The sequence below is a fragment of the Phacochoerus africanus genome, chromosome 9 (assembly GCF_016906955.1).
Source record: "Phacochoerus africanus isolate WHEZ1 chromosome 9, ROS_Pafr_v1, whole genome shotgun sequence".
NCBI lineage: Eukaryota > Metazoa > Chordata > Mammalia > Artiodactyla > Suidae > Phacochoerus > Phacochoerus africanus.
Genome location: NC_062552.1, coordinates 95,740,824 through 95,762,369, shown reverse-complemented (window position 1 = coordinate 95,762,369; position 21,546 = coordinate 95,740,824). Strand labels below are relative to the sequence as shown.

Genomic DNA, 21,546 nt, shown 5'->3' with positions numbered 1-21,546 from the left:
TTTTGCGGAGTTCCCATTGTGGCTCAGCCAGTTAAGAATCTAACTGGTGTGTTTGATCCCTGGCCTTGCTCAGCCAGTTAAGGATCTGGCGTTGCTAAAAGCTGCGGCATAAGTCACAGATGTGGCTCAGATCTGGTGTTGCTGTGGCTGTGGCGTAAGCCAGCAGCTCCAGCTCCGATTCGACCCCTAGCCTGGGAAGTTCCCCATGCCACAGGTGTGGCCCTAAAAAGAAAAAAATAAAAATAAAAGAATACGTTTTTTTCACCTCTTATTTAAATCTCTCATAACAACTCTGAGAAAAGAGGATATTTGCTCTTCTATTTCCCTGGTGAGGAAACAGGTACTGAGAGATTCAGCAGCCAGAAAGAGGCAAACTGGGAACTCAGGACTGTCGCCTTGTTACCGAACCAAGTTTGTTTGCCCAACACACAGCAAGTCAAATGCTGAAACGCAGAGGTTAGCAGCAGAGAAGGGGCATATGTGTAGTGGCCAATAGCCCCTGTGATGTATATATTAATATCGCATTGGAAGTTAAAGCCTACTGAGATGAAATTAGACACCTTGACTCCCACAGGTGTCATCCCAAGAACCGGATTTGATCACTTAGCAAAGATCTTCTCATGGATCCCCTCGGGAATAGGGTCTCTATTTGAGAGATGACTTGAACTAGGTGCCATTGTTCTGTGCTTGCTAGGATGTGCCTTTCTTCTTGCTAAAATTCTGCGCTTGCTCTTTGTTTCACATCCTGAAGCCCCAAACTGCAACCCAGATAGTGATCATTCAACATAAAAGCCCAGACCCAAAGCTTTGGTCTTCTACAGGCAATCGAGTGCCAAACAATTTCATCCCTCAAATCCACCTTAGGTCTGCACCCCTGATCAGCAGAAAGTAGCCCTCTCCCCTCAAGACTGAGGAATTCAATCAAAAGATAGGGGAGGGAATTCCCTGGTGGTGCAGCGGGTTAAGGAGCCAGCATTGTCACAGCTATGGTTCAGGTGGCTTCGGATCCCTGGCCCAGGGAATGTCCATGTGCCAAGGGCAAGGCCAAAAAACAAAAATAAAACAAGATAGAGGAGGGCTGAAACTGAGCCCTATAGGGTAAAAAACCCACAACAGAAACTGGTGACTAGAGTTCCCCGTTGTGGCTCCATGATAAATAATCTGACTAGTATCCATGAGGATACGGGTTTGATCCCTGGCCTCCATCCATGGGTTAAAGATCTGGCATTGCCGAGAGCTGTGGTGTGCGTCGCAGACGCGGCTGGGATCCCAAGTTGCTGTGGTGTAGGCTGGCAGCTACAGCTCCGATTTGACCCCTAGCCTGGGAACTTCCATATGCTGGGGGTGTGGCCCTAAAAAGACAAAAAAGAAAAAAAAAAGAAACTGGTGACTCACAGATTCTTGAGCTTGTCTTATGGAGCAGCAGATCAGCAAACAGCTTGTTTTAAAAACCCTCTGCCTGTAACACAACAAAACTTGCTGAAACCAGATGGTCCCAACCCGGCCGACTGGAGTCTGCACAGAATAGACCTGTTCTCTCATTTGTCACCTGTTGACATCACAGCCCCAAATTCCCCTCCGTTTCCCGGAGTTTGCACACGCATGAAGAAGCATGTAACCGAGGCATACCTGCGCTGAACAAGGAGCCCCTCACCTCCTTTCCTGCTGTCACCTCTCCCCACGCCTCAGAGCACCCTGCTTGTTTATACCATAAACACCCCAAGCCCTTGGCCTTCAAGGAGGCGAATTTGTATTTTTTGTTTTGTTTTGTCTTTTTTGCCTTTTCTAGGGCTACACCTGTGGCATATGGAAGTTCCCAGGATAGGGGCCGAATCAGAGCTGTAGCCGCCGGCCTACACCACAGCCACAGCAATGCGGGATCCTTAACCCACTGAGCAAGGCTGGGGATCGAACCCGCAACCTCATGGTTCCTAGTCGGATTCAGTAACCACTGAGCCACGACGGGAACTCCAAGGAGACGGGATTTGAGATTTGTTCTCCTACCTCCTTGCTTGGCTGCCACATGACTAAACCTTTTCTCTGCTGCAGACCTGAGCAGCCCAGCTTTGGCTTGCTGCGAGACTGGGCAAAAGAACCTGGTTTGGTGCCATGCTAGCAAAGCTCATGTTCTCAATGGCTGTGCTCTCTGTGCTCCTGACACCCGGTCCCCCATCACTGTACTTGGCTCTCCTCCCTACCTAAGACCTGGACTTATCAGAGCTTTTCTCTGCAAAGTGACGGCAAGGTCCTGGTTGACTCATGTCAGACAGCAGAAAGGAATCACCTGGTATAGCCAGGGTCCTGGGGCTTGGTGATTGCTTGCCCTCAGGGGGCTTGTGCAAACACAGGCGTGAGAGCTGCACAAATCCATACTTTAAAAAATACCCAATGTGGAGTTCCCTGGTGGCACAGTGGTTAAGGAGCAGGCATTGTCACTGTTGTGGTTTGGTTTGGATCCCTGGCTGGGAACATCTGCATGCCCTAGTCATGGGCAGAAAAACAAATGAACCAAAAAAACCCAATGTTTATCGCTTATCAAGCTCCTTCTTTGTGCCAGGCACTGTTTTAGAAACATCAGAATGTTTGCTAACTCATTCCCTCCTCACATGAGCTAGATGAGGTAAGTGGAAAACAGAGAGGTTAAGTAACAAGCCCCAGGTTACACAGCTGATAAGTAGGGAGCTGGGATCATTATAAAGCACCAGGTAGCCTATGACACTACAGGTTCCTATGAGGTACAGGAAGAGAACTGACCAGCAAGGAATGAATGGCCTATGTGTCCAGCCAAGGGGATTCTCTGAGAGGAGGTGACAACTGAGCAAGGGTTTGGAAGAATGAAGAGGATTGTCCGGGAAACTAAGAGGACACGTAAAGGGGAGATACATTCGAGACAGAAGGAAACAGAATTTCCAAAGCATAGTGTGTTCGAGGTTATGGAAATACGTCTGGCATTGCCGGCAGGTAAGTGCCAGAGGAGTGGGGAGGCCGGGGGCGGCAGGGGGCGGAGAGTAAGGGGTGAGTTAAGGTCAAAGAGAGAAGCAGGGACCAGAGCAGGCTGAGACGTGTGGTCCTCATGAAAAGGTTGGGCTGCTTCCTGCAGGTGAGGGGAGCTGCCAATGGGTTTCCGACAGGGCACCTGTGAGGTCAAATCGCAGTTGATGGAGAGGGTGGTTTTGAGGGCTCCACAGCCGGGCAAGGGGGCAGATTTAAGGTTATTGGTGATAATAGTTATGGGTTGTTGCTGATAAAGGTCAGCAGAGTTTGTTGAATAGACTAGGGTGGGGAGAGCCGAGTCTGGGATGACATGAGGCCAAGGACTCCAGCTTAGGTGACAGGGTGGACACAGGTGCCATCCAGGATGAACCGGGGAACCCAAAAGAGGCTTTCCTAAGCTTCACCTCCACCTCTAGTCCCCTCCTTGGGGCTCTGAAGGCAACATGGGCTCAAGTAGAGCTTAATGACCAACACTGGCCTTACAGGTGATCCAGCTGGAAGTAAGGGAAAAAATACTACTTAGATCAACAGGTACCTTCTAAGTTGGGTGGGTCCTGGTAAAGAAAGGTCCATCTACTCTGTTGAGCTACTCAGGGTCTGGAGATGCAAAAGCCAAGAGTGGGTATAGGGGCTGGAAAGGGCCTGGCATCACAGAGTGAGAGAAACTTGGAGGTGGAGGAAATGCTGGGGGGCAGCAGGGAGGAGGGGTGATGGGATAGTTCCGATGAGAGAGGATGCAGGGAAGACGCAAGAGCCCAGGTCCTACAGGGTCAAGAGAAGTGGTGAACAGTCCCAGCTCTGGTGGTGGTGAGAGGCGGTACCTGAAGGCTCAGGAAACCACAGAGCTTATACTCAACTAGGTGCATATACCTCTAGGGCTTTTTTGTTTGGTTGGTTGGTTGATTGGTTTTGTTGTTGTTTTTTGCTTTTTAGGGCCGCACTTTTGAATTTTAGATAAATGGAATTACAGTATGTATTCTTTTTTGCTTTTTTTTTTTTTTTTTGCTTTTTAGGGCAGCACCTGCAGCATATGAAGGTTCCCAGGCTAGGGGTCGAATCAGAGCTGCAGCTGCCGGCCTACACCACACCAGATCCGAGCCTTGTCTATGACCTACAGCACAGCTCATGGCAACATCAGATCCTTAACCCACTGAGTGAGGCCAGGGATTGAACGCATATCCTCACAGATCCTAGTCGAGTTCGTTAACCACTGAGCCATGACAGGAACTCCTTTTGTGGTTTTTGTTTTGTTTTGTTTTGTTTTGTTTTGTTTTAAGGACTGCACCTGTGGCAGAAGGAAGTTCCTGGGCTGGGGCCAAGTTGGAGCTGCAGCTGCAGCCTGTGCCACAGCAACACTGGATCTCAGCCACATCTATGGCAATGCCAGATCCTTAAGCCACAGAGTGAGACCGGGGATCAGACACAGAGACAACATCAGGTCCTTGACCCGCTGAGCCACAATGGGAACTCCCACACCTTTGGGATTTAAATCCCTCCTCCACTCTGCTCTTTGCCAAGGCTTCCCCTCGCACAGTCTGCTAGACTCCGAAAGACCTTACATGGAGGCTGGTGCATCTGCATGGCAGTGGGGATGGTGGGGAGACTGAGGAATGAGCCGAGGTCCATATCTGCTTGTGCCACATGAAGCATCTACCCTGGGCGGCAAGTTCATCCACAAACAAGGCAGTGAGAGTCTGGAGCTTCTTGGGGATTAGCAGAAACCCTGGGCAGGCTTTAGACTTTCTCAGATCCCCTGGTGGGGTGAGACCTTGGGCCAAACGTCTCTCACTCTCAAGAGGGCAGCAAAAGCCCAGTGGACGTGTGAACCGCCCGTGCGTGGAAAGCATGATACCCTTTCCTGGCTGCCCCTTCTTGCTTGGGCACAAACTTCCAGAATAGGACCAGCCCCCAGGCTCCCTCATCCCTGAGCCTCTCAGGCACTGAGAATGAAGTGTGGAGGTTGGAGCCAGGAAAAATCCTAGAGCAGCGGAAGGATGGCTTAGCAGAGGCGGCCCTTTCTGAAGTAGCAGTAACACAGTCCCCAGTGTGTGTCCCTTTTCATCCATTCCGGGCGGCCTGATATGCTCAGGGGATGCTCATCTTGGCCTCTGCCACGGGCCTGGCACTAGGTCTAAGGTGGCAGGACAGCAGGACAGTGAAGTGGAAGGGAGATGACAAGTTAGGGTTTATTTGGAGATCGTTAAGGCCAAGGGGCGCTAACAAGCGTTAGGGGTATTCTTCAAACAACGTAGTAAAGACAAGCTTACTGTGTAAAGCAGATAATAGTGCAGAGGCGCTGGGTGGGGTGGCAGGGGGCTCAGAGCCCCACCTTCTGTTCCCCACCCCCCTGTGGTGGAGCCAAGACATCTTTAGAATCACCATGGAAAAGAGTTTAAAAACCGCTGTTTGGGAGTTCCCATTGTGGCGCAGTGGAAAGGAACCTGACCGGTATCCATGAGGCCAAGGGTTCGATCCCTGGCCTTGCTCAGTGGGTTAAGGATCCAGCGTTGCTGTGAGCTGTGGTGTAGGTCACAGATGCGACTTGGATCCGGTGTTGCTGTGGCTGTGGTGTAGGCTGGCGGCTGCAGCTCTGATTCGACCCCTACTTGGGAAGTTCCTTAGGCCACAGGTACGCCCCTAAAAAGAAAACAAAAAACACCATGATTTGATCCACTCCCATTTTGCAGATGAGATGTGACACAGCCATGCCTCGGCCTGGGTCATGCAGCTGCTCACCAGCAGAAAAAACTGCTTTCTTATTTCCAAGTCTTAGACATGAGGAAGCTGAACTGCCCACAAGTGTTTGGCTCGAGTTCTGGCCCCTATGCAAGTGAGAATCATATTCTTTTTAAAGTTCTTGTTTTTTGGCTGATTTGTTTGTTTGTCCTTTTAGGGCCGCACCTGCAGCATATGAAGATTCCCAGGCTACGGGTCGAATCGGAGCTGTAGCACTGGTCTACACCACAGCCCCACAGCCACAAGCAATGCCAGATTGGAGCCACGTCTGTGACCTACAGCACAGCTCACGGCAACACCGGATCCTTAACCCACTGAGCGAGACCAGGGAGCGAACTCTAAACCTCATGGATGCTAGTCAGATTCGTTTCTGCTGAGCTGTGATGGGAACTCCGAGAGTCATTTTCAAATAGGCCATCAACAGCCCCTAATGATAGCTCCTTGGGGGGCGGGGAGGAAGAAGTGTGTCTTGTTTGCACAATCAACACATTTAACTTTGGTCCAGGCAAGTCATCACACCACCCCAGAGAAGCCTGAACTAATGGGTGTGAGTTCATCTTATAGCTGGGCTGCGGCCCACAGAGTGTACCCGTCTCCTTCCTCTAAGGACTCAATGACACCTCCATGTGGGCCACCGCCTCAGAAGGGCCAGGGAGTGATGGACAGAGGGATCTGGGGCGAGCCCTCAGCTGCCACCCAGCCACTGCCTACCCTCCAAATCTGTCATTCTAGAAGAAGTCTGTAAAACAGAGTTGATGATAAAAAGCGGGGCCTGCAGGCACCCTCCCCCTGGGACAGAACACGCAGAAATGCAGCAGCTGTGCAGGCAGCAGTGAGAAATGCTATGTGAGCCAGAAAGTGAGACCACATCCCAGTGTCACTAGAGTGAGGCTGAGCCTGGTGCATGGAGGTGATAGGCTAGCGCTTCCCCTACGCCCTTTGGGAGACTTCAGTATCACAGCGCCCCCTTTAGGAAGCGGTGCTCAAAGCCAGAGGGGAAACTCCTGGACCTAAATCTCTGTGGGAAGAAAGCCTCCCCAGGTCTCTCTGGTCTGGTGACCGCCAATGGCCCAGACCAACTGTCCACACCAGTGCAGGCTACGGCCAGAGACTGAGGAAGTGAGGCCACTGTCCCCACGGTCCCCCTGGCACTCAGTGGACACTGCGAGTCTTAGCTCCCTGAGGCAGGACCCACCTGTTCCACAAGAGTGAGCTGCTACTGGGCCTGGCTCTGGGCCCAGGGGCCACCTTACACCTGGGGGAAGGAGGGACAGGAGTGTAGCCGTTCCTGCTGCGGGAAGGGTTTGGCTGGACCCTCCTCCTCAGGGGCTCCAACCTTGGGGGGTGTTGAGAGGGATCCTGGAGAGGGGCTGCAATGCTTGGGGAAGTATGAGGCCCTGGGAGAGAGCTGGCCTGTCTGGGGGACCAGCCCCACTGCAGGGCTGACCTTGGCAAGACGGAGGTGCCCCGCTCCTTTCGTCCTTGTCCCTGAGCGGTCCGGGTCTTTGCCAAGAACACCCGCATCTCTACTGCTCACAGGTTAAGGGGAGGACGGAGTTGTCAACCTGACCCCTTCCTGGTCCTCTTATCTCCACTAAGGAATGCTTTTGATTCCTTTCCCGTCTTGTTTATGGAAAAAAGGTGACCCTTCAGCTCAAGGGCATCTTCCCATTCCGGCAAGGGCAGGGCTGCTTGGGCCGTAGGCGCTGGAGGCCCAGGCAGAGACAGACCCTGAGCGGAAGAGGTCTTATAGAACCCAGCTGGCCACCGCCGCGTCCATCCTGCCCATCCTGCCCATTCGTTATTTATGAGGCACGGAAGCCTTTCCAGGCCCCCTCCCAGTCGCTGCTGCCCCAGCTCAGCATTGATCGCCCTAATGGCAAGGCTCTGCCGGGGCGGGCCTGAGCTGCCCCCTCCCCGGGCCTTCCTGTGGCTGCTAATTAGTGGGAGTCCAGAGACTCCACTTCACAAATGGAAACCGGGGCCCAGGGGGCTCTGCTGGGAAGTGAGAGGGGGCTGAACTTAGCATCATGCCCCACCCCCACCCCCCACCCCAGCAACCCTGGCTGGCTGTTGCTGACCCCAGGCTAAATAAATCATGTGTGTATGTTGTGTGTTCCCAGAACCGTGACCATGGACAGAGACCCAGGGTGGGCTGGTGGGATGTTAGTTTTTTCTCAAGTCCCAGAGGAGGGGGAGTTTTGCACAGTGGCAAATCTTTCTTTCTTTCTTTCTTTTTTTTTTTCTTTTTGGTCTTTTTGCCTTTTCTAGGGCCAGTGGCATATGGAGGTTTCCAGGCTAGGGGTCTAATCGGAGCTGTAGCCACTGGCCTGCGTCAGAGCCACAGCAACACAAGATCTGAGCCACGTCTGCGACCTACACCACAGCTCATGGCAACGCTGGATCCTTAACCCACTGAGCAAGGTCAGGGATTGAACCCGCAACCTCATGGTTCCTAGTCAGATTCGTTAACCACTGCGCCACGATGGGAACTCCGGCAAATTCTTATAAAAGGGGACAGAACAGATGATCTCCTTGAAAGGAGGCAGACTTGACTTTGCAGGGGATTATACTGTTCTGACTTGGACTCGATGGGTTTTCAAATGGCTGTGGGGACTACTGGTGAGGATTCTTGGGATGGGGGTGCTACAGCTTTCCAAGCCCCACCTCCGCCCCACATACACACTCGGCTCCATCACTGAGCTTTTAGCTGACAGCCTTTGCCCCTGACACCGCCCAGCATCAGAATCAACTGCAGGGGGAGGGGTCAGGTGCTCACATCTGTGGATGATGGGCGGGGGGAGCTCAGGGACATAACCTGAGGGTCGCAGGCCCCTAGCCATTTACTAGGGATGTAATCAGGTAAAAATGCCTGGCAAGAGAGGTCCTGGATGGCAAGACCCAGAGGTAATACCAAGGACAGCATCCAGACCCAAAGGAGGAGTGTTGGCTGCCTGGAGCAGCTGAGGCAGAAGGGGATGGGGGGATACTCTGCTAATGGTACTTGACTTTATAAGCAGCCTTCCCAACCCCACTTGAGCACCCTGGTAGAGATAAGCCTGCTCCTGGCACAGAAAATCCCTCATAGGATGCTCTCCAAGCTGCTCCATTCAGGAGATCAGAGATATGTTTAACTTTGGAGAAACTCAAGAAGCCTACATCCCATCACACCCCAGAGTTAAAGCCAACGGAACTAACAATGGATGCAAAAACAAGTATGTGAAATGTGAAACACCATCTACAGCTCCATTCGTTCTGTGGTCTTTTTGAAATGTTAAATTATTCATCAAAACAGAACATCAGAACCAACCGCTACCATATCCCCCTGAACTGTGTTCCTAGGAACATATAAGGACCCCACCCTCACCCCCGCTCAGGGGCATACATAGTATGGGATGGGAAGGAGCAGCTAGACACAATCCTAGTTTCCTGGCAGAATTACGCCTTCAGGAAGGGGTTGATCAGGGTCCGCATTGAATAAGCCATTCCATGGCAAATCTCAGAACTGAGACTGGCTTGAAGGTGAAAGCTGTCCAGAAGATGGTCCCTTGCTCCTGAAACCAGAATTGAGAGCTTCCTGCAAGTTCAGGGCTGTGAGCTCCCCCTTCTTCCAGTACCTTTCAGGCCCATTTATGAGTGGAAAGTGGCGACTGATGTCTGGAGAGTGACCTCTGAGTCAGGACCAGGAAGCTGATGCCGAAAGAACCCAGCTGCTCTGACCCTTCCCTTCACCTCTTCCAAGGGATCAGTCCTTCTGACAGAACCAATCCCAATCCATCCCTTCCCTCACTGTCCTCTGTCTCTACCCCATCTGCTTCCCTGTCGCCCTCATTCCCCCCCTGCCCCCCGGCCAAGTCCCTCCTTTCAGTTCTGGCTTCTCCGTCTGAAGCAGTGGAATCTCTTTCCCATCAGCCCAGATTTAAAATATATATTCAAGGGACAGTTGGAGGGGTTCCCGACATCACTTTCCAGGGATGGGCATAGGCCCTTCCAGGCCCTTATCCGTCCATTGGCTGGTGCCTTTCAGAAGCTCCCTCAGTGTAAATACCAGATACCAGTTGGGGGTGTAAAGGGGGGGAACACATGCCCCACCTCTAAGCATACTTCTGGAAGCCTGGGGGAGGGGCTTGTGAAGATGATGGAATTGGCAGTGGGAGGGGGCCAGTCCCAAGAGGCTATCTTTGGCTAGAGCTAGGGTTTCTTCCTCTGCAACAGTCTGGCACAACCTGACCCATCTGGGCTCCTGACCCACCTCCGCTCCTAGCCACCTCCACGAATCTCTTTAGCCCACACCCAATCTCCCCAGCCCGACATAGATCCAGTCCATAGAGAATTCAGAGGTCCCACCCCGGCTCGCCCAGCCTCGGGCAGCGACGACCCCAGCCCAGGCTGGGATCCGTATCTGCCGGGGAGCCAGCGTAGAGTGATAATGGGGCTAGGCCAAGGTCACAAAGGAAGGCAGAGGCAGGACGGTCATGGAGGAGATGGCACGGGGTCCTTAAGCTCTGGCTCCCTCCCAGGAGGTCCTCACCCGGCACGGAAGGGACACTCACCGCCGGGACCACTTGGCCGACGGCCTCCCGAAGGGCCGCTTCCACAACACACCGTAGAGCTGCACTTTGGTGCTGATGTCCAGCGCGTCCGAGTCGGCCTGTTCCAGGGACGGCGAAGGCGACACCGAGTTGGACTTGGACGTGAACATCCTGCCTCAGCGGGGCTGCTCCCGGCCGGGTCCACCCACTCCCCGGGGCCGGCTAGGACGAGGGGCTCCGGGCGAGGGCGTGTGCGGCGGGAACCTGCAGTGAGGTGGCGTCGGCGGGGGGCACCGTCGGGGCGCGTCTCAGCCAGCCGAGACGCGAGGCGGCCCCGGCCGGGAGCTGCTGCATGAAAGCGCTCGGGGCCCGGAGCGCGTCGGCGAGGGGCGCGGGGCACGCAGCCAGCGGCTCGGGCTCGAGGTTGCGGCGGACCGGGAAGGAACTCGGCGGGAAGGGCGGCTCAGCCTCCAGCCAGCAGCATCCCCCCCACCCCCCGCCCGCCGCCTCCCCCCCACCCCCCGCCCGCCGCCTCCCCGCGACAGCCCCAATTCTGGTGGCCCCGATTGGCTGGGAGGGGCAGGTGAGCTAGCTGGAGGGCCGGCCGCAAGCGCCAATCAGTGCGGGCGCCGGCGAGAGGGCCGGGCTCCGCGCGTCCGGAAGGTCCCAGCGGGTCGCCTGGCCCCTGGACGCGGCCCCGGTACTTCCCCACCCCACCCCGCGAGCCCATCTCTCCCTTGTTTCCTTCTTCCGTGCAGCGTTCACACCGAAACCCGGAACGCGGTTCGATGGTCTGCTTTGTGGCGGGCTTGGAGTCCCTCCTGCAGCTCCCGACTTGTTCTAGGTGGGGGAGGGCAGACAACTGGGCTTGGAACCCCACTGCGAAGCTGCGGTGAGCCTTGCTTTTCTCGCCTGTAGGGCGGAGACTAGAGGAGGCTCCGTCCGAGCCGGCAACCACTCTCCGCTGGCTCAGGTGGGTCTCGCTTTGAACCACCGCTGCCGCGCCCGGATCAGATTTCTTTTCCCAGAACTTGGCTGCCAGCGTCGGCATTTGGCACGCAGTGACAATCCGGTCAGTGCAGCTAGTGTCCGTGATTTATCGACACGCCTGGTCCGTGCTCCCTGGGGCCTGTAGCTCCGTCCACTTCCGCTTCTGTCGGCGGTTCTAGGTGATCATTTCACTTTCAGGCCGGGGCAGATGTAGGTCCAGCCCCTGGGGACGGCCACCGAGGAGGCTGTGTTAGCACCGCTGCTGGCGCGCTGGGCTCCTAAGGCAAGGAACTGAGTCTGCACAGTTAGAGGCAGCCGGCTGGACCCCGCTGCAATCACCCTTCCTCCCCAGGCGGAGCAACCGCAGGCTGTGTCTGGGCAGTCAGGATCCCCTGAGCCCTTGGGAAAACCACTTACCCCTCAGAGGCTCTGATGTCTCACTTTTAAGACGGAGAAGTCAGATTAGAACAGAAGTTTGCAAGTAGAGAGCCTATGCCCCAAATCAGTTCATAGATTGACTTTACTGCCCAAGTAAACATGCAAGCACTCCAGTGTTCACTGCAGCACTGTTTACAGCAGCCAAGACATGGAAACAACCTAAATATCCATCAACAGAGGAATGGATAAAGAAGATGTGGTACATATATGCAGTGGAATATTACTCAGCCATAAAAAAGAATGAAATATTTGCAGAACATGGGTGGGCCTAGAGATTATCATACTTGGTGAAGTAAGTCAGACAAACATCATAGGACATCACTTATATATGGAATCTTGTGTTATCACAAGCACACACAAGCAGTAACTATGTGAGGTGATACACATGTTAACTAACATGATTGTGGTAAGAATTTCCTAATGCATATGTATATTAAATCATTTATTGCACATCTTTGAAAAATCATGTTGTATATCCTAAATATACACAATTTTAATATGTCTATCATACTCAGTAAAACGGGGGAAAAAAAGAAAAACCATAAGAAAAAGAAAATGTGGGAGTTCCCTTTGTGGTTCAGTGGTTAATGACCCCGACTAGGATCCATGAGGACCCGGGTTCTATCCCTGGCCTCGGTCAGTGGGTTAAGGCTCTGGCGTTGCTGTGACCTGTGGTATAGGTCGCAGACACAGCTTGGATCCCGCATTGCTATGGCTGTGGGGTAGGCTGGCAGCTGTAGCTAAATTCACCATATGCTGCAGGTGCAGTCCTAAAAAGCAGAAAAAAAAAATGTGTGTTTATTGTTGGGAATTTATCCCCAAACACAGCTGAGAGGCTGAAATTTTATAGTGCAAGTGGAGTTTCATCTTCAGTTCTGCAGGAACTTGGGGTCTTACCTGTGCTGACAATGGAAAGAAATTACTGGGAAAGGGGAAAGACTGAAAGAGAGGTCCAGCATTTCTCAGGCTGCACTTCACCTGGCAGCATGCTGCTGTGTGACAGGTATGGGCTTAGGATTCAAACCAAATCAAGAATCTCCATCCTGCCACATTCCCTTACAACATATTTGAGGGCCTATCATGATGCAGGAAATGACCGGCTGGGTGACCTTAGGTAGGCAACTTTTTTGAATGTCATTTTTCTCATCGAGAAAACTAAAAATAGCACGTACCTCATTGGGGTTGTTTCAAAAATTAAATGAAATAGATTAGATGTAAACAACATATTTAGAGCATCAGCTCTGTAGCTGAGCCTCTAGAGCACAAGGACCCTGGATTTCCACCACGACTTACTTCCTGATATGACTGGGCAGGCCTGGCCCACATCTGGCCAGGGGCACTGGATTGACACTCGGCTTGTTTTGTCTTGCACAGAACTATCTGCCAGGCATGCAGCATTGCCACCAGCTGGGGCAGAGAACACCTGGGAAGCAGAAAGGCTGACTTGCCAGGATCTGAGCTGGTTTCTTGAGGGAAGCAGAGGCCACTTAAGTACCTAGTGGTCCATCAAACTCACACTGTCCTTCCACCCCTCCTTTACTACCATTAGCTGAGGTCTGCTCAGATTTTCTGTGTGCAGAGGGAAGGAGCAAAGACTGCTTTCTCTTTGCCACTGAAGAAACGTGTACCCAAGTTCCTCCACCGAAGAACTGGAATGAAGATGGTTTTTTTCCCAGGAACCACCTGGTCTCACTCACCCCTTCTCCTCTGGAAGGACTTCTTTAAAGACGACCTCAGGCATCCGGCCTTTCTTCCACCTCTGGCTCACAAGCTCATCACCAGTCCTTGATTATAAGCAGCCAAACTGGTACTACCTGATTAAGTAGAAAAGGAATTAAGTGGGTTTTTGTTTTGTTTTGCTTTGTTTTGTTTGTCCTTTTTAGGGCTGCACCTGCGGCATATGGAGGTTCCCAGGCTAGGGGATCTAATCAGAGCTGTTGCTACCAGCCTACGCCAGAGCCACAGCAACGCCAGATCCGAGCCGGTTCTGCGACCTACACCACAGCTCACGGCAACGCCGGATCCTTAACCTACTGAATGAGGCCAGGGAGCGAACCCGCAATCTCATGGTTCATGGTCAGATTCATTTCCGCTGCGCTATGACAGGAACTCCAGGAATTAATTTATTAAAAGTACATTGGTAGGGCTAGAGAACCAGGGCTGACCTGAAGTGAAGCTTCCAGGAATACTATCCCGAGTCACACTGCAGATGCCACCTGATGATGGGACAATTTCCTTCTTTTTTAGAGTAAAATAATATCGGGGGCGGGGAGGGATTGCTAGATCACATGGTAGTTCTATTTTCATTTTTGGAGGAACCTCTGTACTGTTTTCCATAGTGGCTGCACCAATTTACATTCCCACCTACGGAGTACACGGCTTCCTTTTTCTCCACATCCTCACCACCACTTCTGGCTTGTCTTTTTCGGATTAGCCGTCCTAACAGGTGTGAAGTGCTATTTCATGTGGTTTTGATTTGCATTTCCCTGGTGATTAGTGATGCCGAACACCTTTTCAAGTGCCTGTTGCCCGTTTGTATGTCTTCTTTGGAGATCTGTCTACTCGGGTCCCTTACCCATTATTTAAGCAGGTTGTTTATTTGCTATGGAGTCGTATGAGTCGCTTACATATTTTGGATGTTCCCTCCTAATCAGATAAATGGTTTGCAAATATTTTCTCCCATGCCACAGATTTTTTCATTTGAGTTGATCATTTACTATACAAAAGATCATACGTTTTCATAATGTTGCTTTTATCCAGTCAGCAGGCTCATGTGATGGTCACCCTTGTTCCATGAAACAGGTCATTAGCGTGGCCATTTTATACGACTAGCCCATGGTTGTTAAATGTGTGAGCATGGACTGGGATCCGGCTCTCTGATCTTACACTTCAGCCAGAGCGAGTCCGACATCGACTTACGAAACCCACTCCTGCCACGGATGGACAGGAAGATGTTCTCTGACAGGAAACAGTGCCACGGGTGTCCCTGGTGTCACATGCTGACACCAGCAACCTGGACAAAGTGGCTCTTCCCAGAGTGTTACCCCCTTAGCCCCCAGCCCCCTCGGTCCCTGACCCCACCCCGAGGCAGGCAGGCCATCCTGGTGCCAAGTGAAGGACCCAGAAACACTCCTGCTCTAGGTTCCCTGAGCTGTCTTGGCACCCCCGTCTGTCTGATGGCGGAGCCCAGCACAAGTATCCTTGCAGGGACAAAAACCAGAAGTGACAGAAGGATCTGAGCTCCAGGCCAGGCCCTGCTGGAGCATTAAATCTCCTCCATAGAAATCTTTTTCCTCCTCCAACCCTAATTCCATCACTCAGGCTCCTGACCTGGATTCCACTGGTATGGCACCCATTCAGATGAAACTATACCCTGTGGCACGAGGGAATTCCTAGGCCAGGGATCGAACCTGCACCAAGAAGCAACTCAGGCTGCTGTAGTGACAACGCCGTATCCTTAACCCACTAGGCTACCAGGGACCTCCTGCACCCTCCTCGTGGTTCCTGTGGACCTTTGCCCATGGGAAAATCCTTTGGGATTTTTTTGTGTTTATGTTCCTTCCAGGCTATAAGCTCCTTGAAGACAGAGTCCCGGGCACATAGTAGGTGCTCAGCAAATGCTTCCTGAGCTGATTATCTTCACTTGGTCCCTGTTCAGGTGCTGCAGTGTCTTGTCTCAGTTTGCCCACCAGACGGAGACTGACCTCTCAAGCCCTCGATTTCCCCTCATCTATAAAAGAGAATCTGTGGGGAGGCTGAGAATAGATATTAAAGCAGTCTTTTTTTTTTTTTTTCTCCCACACTAACATATGGAATTTCCCTGGCCAGGGATTCAATCTGAGCCACAGCTGCATTGATGCTGGATTCTTAACCCACTGTGCCAAAGCAATCTTTAGATGGCAGGCTTGTCACCTGCCTGCAGTGATAGGAGGGTTTAATTCCAGGTTCTGTCATTTAGCTGTGTGAACTGAGGACAACCACCAGACTTCTCTGGGCTTCCAACTTGCTTCAGAGGGTCAGTCCTCTTCTACTTGGACTCTGCAGTAGCCTTTTCAAATGACTCCCCAACTACAGCAGGATTCCCCAGGGAATCCTGGTTCGCTACCATCAGGCACATGATCTTCTCAAGGCCCAAGGCTGACCCTGTGAGCCTCCTGTTAAATCCCTTGACTGTGTTTCCATTCCTATGACTCCAGCTCCCAACTCTGGACTTTGACTTCACCCCTCCTTCTGGTCCTGACCTACCATCCAGGCTCACTCCATCACCTTATCCCATTCTTTGCTCCAGCCACACTTGTCCTACTATTCTGAGGCACCGCCATGCTCTTTCCCATTGTCTTTTCACTTGCTTTTCTTAGCTTCCCCAAACCCTACTTCAAGAGGCAGCTCAAGGAGTTCCTGTCGTGGCTCAGTGGTTAACAAATCTGACTGGCAACCATGAGGTTGCGGGTTCGATCCCTGGCCTTGCTCAGTGGGTTAAGGATCTGGCATTGCTGTGAGCTGTGGTGTAGGTTGCAGACGCAGCTCAGATCCCTCATTGCTGTGGCTCTGGTGTAGGCCAGTGGCTACGGCTCCAATTCGACCCCTAGCCTGGGAATCTCCATATGCCATGCATGTGGCCCTAAAAAAGGCAAAAAGACCAAAAAAAAAAAAAAAAAAGAGGCAGCTCAAATGACTGACCCTTCCTGGGAAATCTTTTCTGATGTCACACCTTCTGAGGGTTAAACAGTTATGTCTTTCTATCAAATTGTATTCCACTGTGACTACATTTCCTATGGCCAGGGGTGGGGCTCAGGCTCCTTTACCAGCAGTGGGGCTTGGCTGCCCTCAAGGGAACCTGAGAGGGAGGGGAGGTGGGGTAGTGGGTAGCAGGTGTAGGGTCAAAGCCAGCAGCCAAAAGACCAAGGTGGTGGGGGAGCCAAAGGAGAGCAGGTATGGGCACAGACCTGCTGCCCTAGCCCCAGGCAGATCCCCATGGCAGCTGTCTCGAGACCAGGAGTCCCTAGCACTGAACTAGACTATCATGTTCTCATCAGCAGGGTCAGCCTCTTGCCAGGCACCTGCCCTTTCTGCCCCCAAACTGCTCACATCCAAGGTTGCCAATGTGGAAGTGTTTCTGGGGGTGGCCAAGGACCTCCTGCCCTGCCAGATTTTCACAGCACAGTCATAGGCGCTTGGCACCCAAAGGCATCGCCCTGGGCAGCACACTGCTCAGAAACACAGAAGGTACTCAGGGCTCCCCCTCGTGGGTGTGGATTCAAATAGCGTCTAAAAGCAAGTATAATATTTCATATACTGGAAGAGGGGAGAAGATATGTTCAGTCTGGCCAGTCAGCTCTTTGTCACAATCTCACACATTCTCCCAGAACATCTGAGGGAGAGCCAGGGTGCTGGTTTCTCCCCCAAAACTGAGTGAGCAATTCATGGGACCAGGTGTCAGGGGCTCAAGCCACCAGTGGCGGCTTCATCTTTACCTTGAGCAAGTTGTGGTTTCATATATCAAAAGGGCCCCTTCCAACTCTCAGCATCGCATTATCTTTAGAATAATATTTTTTTCTTTTCTGGTTTTTCAAAGTACTGTGCAGGGCAAAGGCCAGGACAGAAGAGGAGAAGACAATCCAGGATCTACTCACATCCCTACCCTGACCCCAGCCTCAGCCCAGGGCAAGACCCAATTCCCACGAGGGCTGGAGGGCTGGAGGGAACAGGAGGAGGCTGGAGGCTTTGGGGAGAGGAAGGTAGGGGGCAAGTCCCCTTAAGTCAACCAGAGTTGGGGAGGGAAAAGCCAATAGTGGGAAGAAGACCAGGCACCTTGTCAGCCCAGCTTAGATCCTCTGAATATAATTGTGACACCAATGCTCAGAAGTGGAATGAGGAGTTCCTGTCGTGCTCAGTGGTTAACAAACCCGACTAGCATCCGTGAGGACTCGGGTTTCATCCCTGGCCTCGCTCAGTGGGTTAAGGATCTTGCGTTGCCATGAGCAGGTGGTGTGGGTCACAAAAGCAGCTCGGCTCCTGCGTTGCTGTGGTTGTGGTGTAGGCTGGTGGCTACAGTTCCGATTAGACCCCTAGCCTGGGAACCTCCATATGTCGAGGTTGTGGCCCTAAAAAAAAAAAAAAAAAAAAGACAAAACAAAAAGGAAGTGGAATGGAGTAGCAGGGATGAGGCAGGGGAAGTCACCAAGCTCCACCTTGAGGTGCAGGGATCTGGAAGCTTCGGACTACTACCTCCACGGGTTATTGCATGGAGGGAACTGAAGCCAGCCAGGACGGCACCACGGAGGGGCTCCCCGTTGCAGCTGAGGCAAGAATTTTAAGGACCCTGGCTGCGCCCAACTACCTGTAGAATATTTATTTAATTTATTTTATTTTTATTTTTTTGTTTTTTTCTAGGGCCGCACCCACGGCATATGGAGGTTCCCAGGCTAGGGGTCTAATTGGAGCTGAAGCCACTGGCCTACACCACAGCCACAGCAACGTGGGATCTGAGCCACATCTGTGACCTACACCACAGCTCATGGCAACGCCAGATCCTTAATCCACTGAGCAAGGCCAGGGATTGAACCCGAAACCTCATGGTTCCTAGTCAGGTTTGTTAACCACTGCCCCACGACGGGAACTCCTATTTATTTAATTTACTTACTTAGCTTTTCAGAGCCACACCCACAGCATATAGAAGTTCGTTCCTAGACTAGGGGTCGAATCAGAGCTGCAGCTGCTGGCCTACAGCACAGCCACAGCAATGTGGGATCCAAGCTGCATCTGCAACCTACACCACAGCTCATGGCAACACAGATGCTGAACCCACTGAGTGAGGCCAGGGATCGAACCCGCATCCTCATGGATCAGATTCGTTTCTGCTCAACCACAATGGAAACTCCACCTGTAGATTTTTAAATCTGACAGCTTAGAAGTCACAGAGGAAGCCAGCTTGTCTGCACACCAGCTCTCACCTTGTCCTCCAGCCAAGGCACTTCCCGTGCAGAGTTCGTCTTCTTGCGCCACCAGGCCTCTGTCCATGTACATTCCGGCACTCAGAGAGCCTTTCCCACTCGGTAGCTCATTCTGCTCAAGCTTTGGGTTCAGCTCAGGTGTCGTCTCCCTCAAGCGCACTCTGGGTCCCTCGCCTCCACGTGTTCTCTTAGCACCTTGTGCTTCCTTGTCCCAGGGCTGCTGTATCCTTGTTTGAATCCGTCACTGAACTGAAAGCTCTTTCAGGACTGGAACGACCCCGAGTGTGTCCTGCTGTACACTCAGCTCTGAGGAGGGCCTGGTCCAAGGGAAGGGCTGTTACCTCTACTGAGGTTAGAGGCAACTTAGTGGAGGAGAGGCGGGGCTGTCTACTTCTGGAGAACGTGGGCTCTCCGTCCTCCTGTACCCCACAGCCCTTGAAGTATCTGGTGATGGATAGCAAATTCTGCCCCCAAGGATGTTCCAGACACAGTAAACAATCCAGTCCCTTCCACACCTCCTCCAAGGCCCTGGCTTCCCAGCCCCTTTCCACTGGGCTCCTCCTTGCTGGCTCTAGAATCTGTCAGGATTCCTCTATAAACGAGGGATGTGTATATGTGGATACAGGGTGAAGGGGCTGTTACGTGATACTGCTGGCCTCTGAAGATTTCATAACCCATGCCCAAGGCAAAGAAGGGATGAGGCCCTTTGCCCCAAGTAAGAGATGGCAGGAATGATAAATACCGTGTCCTTTTGCCCTATGTTCTCCTTTGTGAGGAGAGGCTTTCAAGAAACAGGTGACACTCATGTGACTAACTGTAGCACATGCGATAGATACAGACAGCTGGGACAAAGTGGACCAGTAATAATGAAATCTAAACATATGGACTATACATTTAAAGGATGCATTTCTGTATCTAGAGCTTATCTGCATATGATTTTAAAAAATGAGCTCTAGCACTGAAGTCTACAGAGAAAGAAAACACTCATCACATTTACAAATTGCATTTCTATTTAAACCTCTGTTTCCAGGGTCACTACTTCATAGTGTCTACATACTCACACAATTAACTGTGTCCTTTGAAATGTATCTACTATGTGTGCAGTTCCATGGTGTAATGGTTAGCACTCTAGACTCTGACTATTGACTATGACTGGGATCTACTGGCCCGCTTCTCTTTTCTGGGATTGGATAGCTACCACCATAAATAACACTTGCTAACAACAATGGCAGGTTAAACTGTCAATGCACTGCTATCTTTTGGAGCAGATGGCATACTGACTCCTTAAAAAAAAAGTCCTCCTTTTCTGGGAGTTCCCATCATGGCACAGAGGAAATGAACCCGACTAGGAACCATGAGGTTGCAGGTTCGATACCTGGCCTTGCTTAGTGGGTTAAGGATCCTGCGTTGCTGTGGCTGTGGTGTAGGCCAGCAGCTGTAGCTCCAATTCGACCCCTAGCCTGGGAACCTCCTTATGCCGTGGGTGCGGCCCTAAAATGCAAAAAAAAAAAAAAAAGTCCTCCTTTCCTTCCTCCTTCCCTAAGGAGGTACATAGCTACATCTTTCCACTGCCCCTTAAAACTTTTCATTACCTTTTCTGATGTCTCAATGTGGGTCTAGTCTGATCATCAAACAGAAAAGCCAACTGCCAAAAGTGTAAATAATGAGCCACTCACAGAAGGTATGCACTAATAAAAATTTAATATCATAAATCAGAAAACAGCCAAAAAAATGTTTTTTTAACTGTTCACAATTAAAGTGGAAAGAGACAAAATTATAAGGCAGCCATCCATGGAATGATTTCATGTTTACAAAGGATCCAGAAAAAGGGACATTTAAAATCACTGTCAGGCAACTGAACCAAGGGAACTGCAGTGTTACCCATGAGACTTCCAACTTGCTAGAAGATACTATTAGAAAACAGATCAAAGCCAGTCTCGTGTCAGGCTGAGCATATCTAGAAAATTCCTTCTGGTTGTCTAGCCCTTTCTTACAAGTCACAGATTTCCCTCCCGTCTGCTTCGGTGAATCTAGATGCCTCAGATACAAAGGGGCGGCATCACTGGTTTTAATTTTATAGCATCTCCAACAGTGCTCTTCGGGTGGTGGGGACCATTCTGTACTGAGCAGAAACTTTGTAATGCACGAAGGTTCTCCTGCAGAACACTGACAGGGGGCTCTGCCTTACCCTGCAGCAGTTTTGGATGAATTTGGTCATTATCCTCAATCTCCCAAGGGGCTGAGGGGCCCCCAGGAAGGGACACCCCCTGGGGGCTTGGGCTGTTGACACACAGTTCCCATGTTCAGTACCCAGCTACCAGGTTTCTGAGGGCTGGTTGTGTCCTCCTAGTTCTAATCCTTGAAAAAGAGAAAAACCAAGGCAGTGACACTTAGAAGTAGGCCAGTAAAAAAATACAATTATATTTTCTCCTTTCTACAAAGAACTGACCACTCAAAACAGCCACTTCTCTCTTTTTCCTAAGATTCAAAATGCAGGAACAGACTTGGCTGTTTTGAATAGGGAAAGAAAAAGGTGACGGGGTGGGGCGGGGAGAGAGAACACACAGCCTCTGTAGGTGGTACCGTTTCAGCTCTCTACACTCCAGTGCAGAACCTCTGCCTAAAAAAAAAATGAAATCTGGCAACAGTGTGCTCAGGAAAGCCACCAGACCTGGACCGTCGCTGCTGTGGGCATATGGAGACTGATACACGATTCACTGGAGGACAAGTGAGGGGACTGGATTGGCAGTATTTTTTCAACTTAATTTGCCATTTAAGAGAGCACTCAAGATCCAAAGAAAATCTATCCCTACCAAGGGAAGGGTGTCAAATTGCAACTAAGATCAACTTTGGTTACAAGAAAGGAGGGACCATGCTTTTCATCATCAATTGCATCTCTTTGG

General features: G+C 51.5%; 1 protein-coding gene across 1 annotated transcript in view; it reads right to left on the bottom strand.

The window, feature by feature from the left end:
* Nucleotides 1–10,604, bottom strand: part of PLEKHD1 (pleckstrin homology and coiled-coil domain containing D1) — a 34,594-nt gene extending 23,990 nt beyond the window's left edge. The window contains exon 1 of the mRNA XM_047796630.1: nucleotides 10,284–10,604. Within this exon, the coding sequence (XP_047652586.1) occupies nucleotides 10,284–10,432 (149 nt within the window). The 5' untranslated portion in view covers nucleotides 10,433–10,604. The remainder of the gene's footprint in view (nucleotides 1–10,283) is intronic.
* Nucleotides 10,605–21,546: the final 10,942 nt, after the last annotated feature.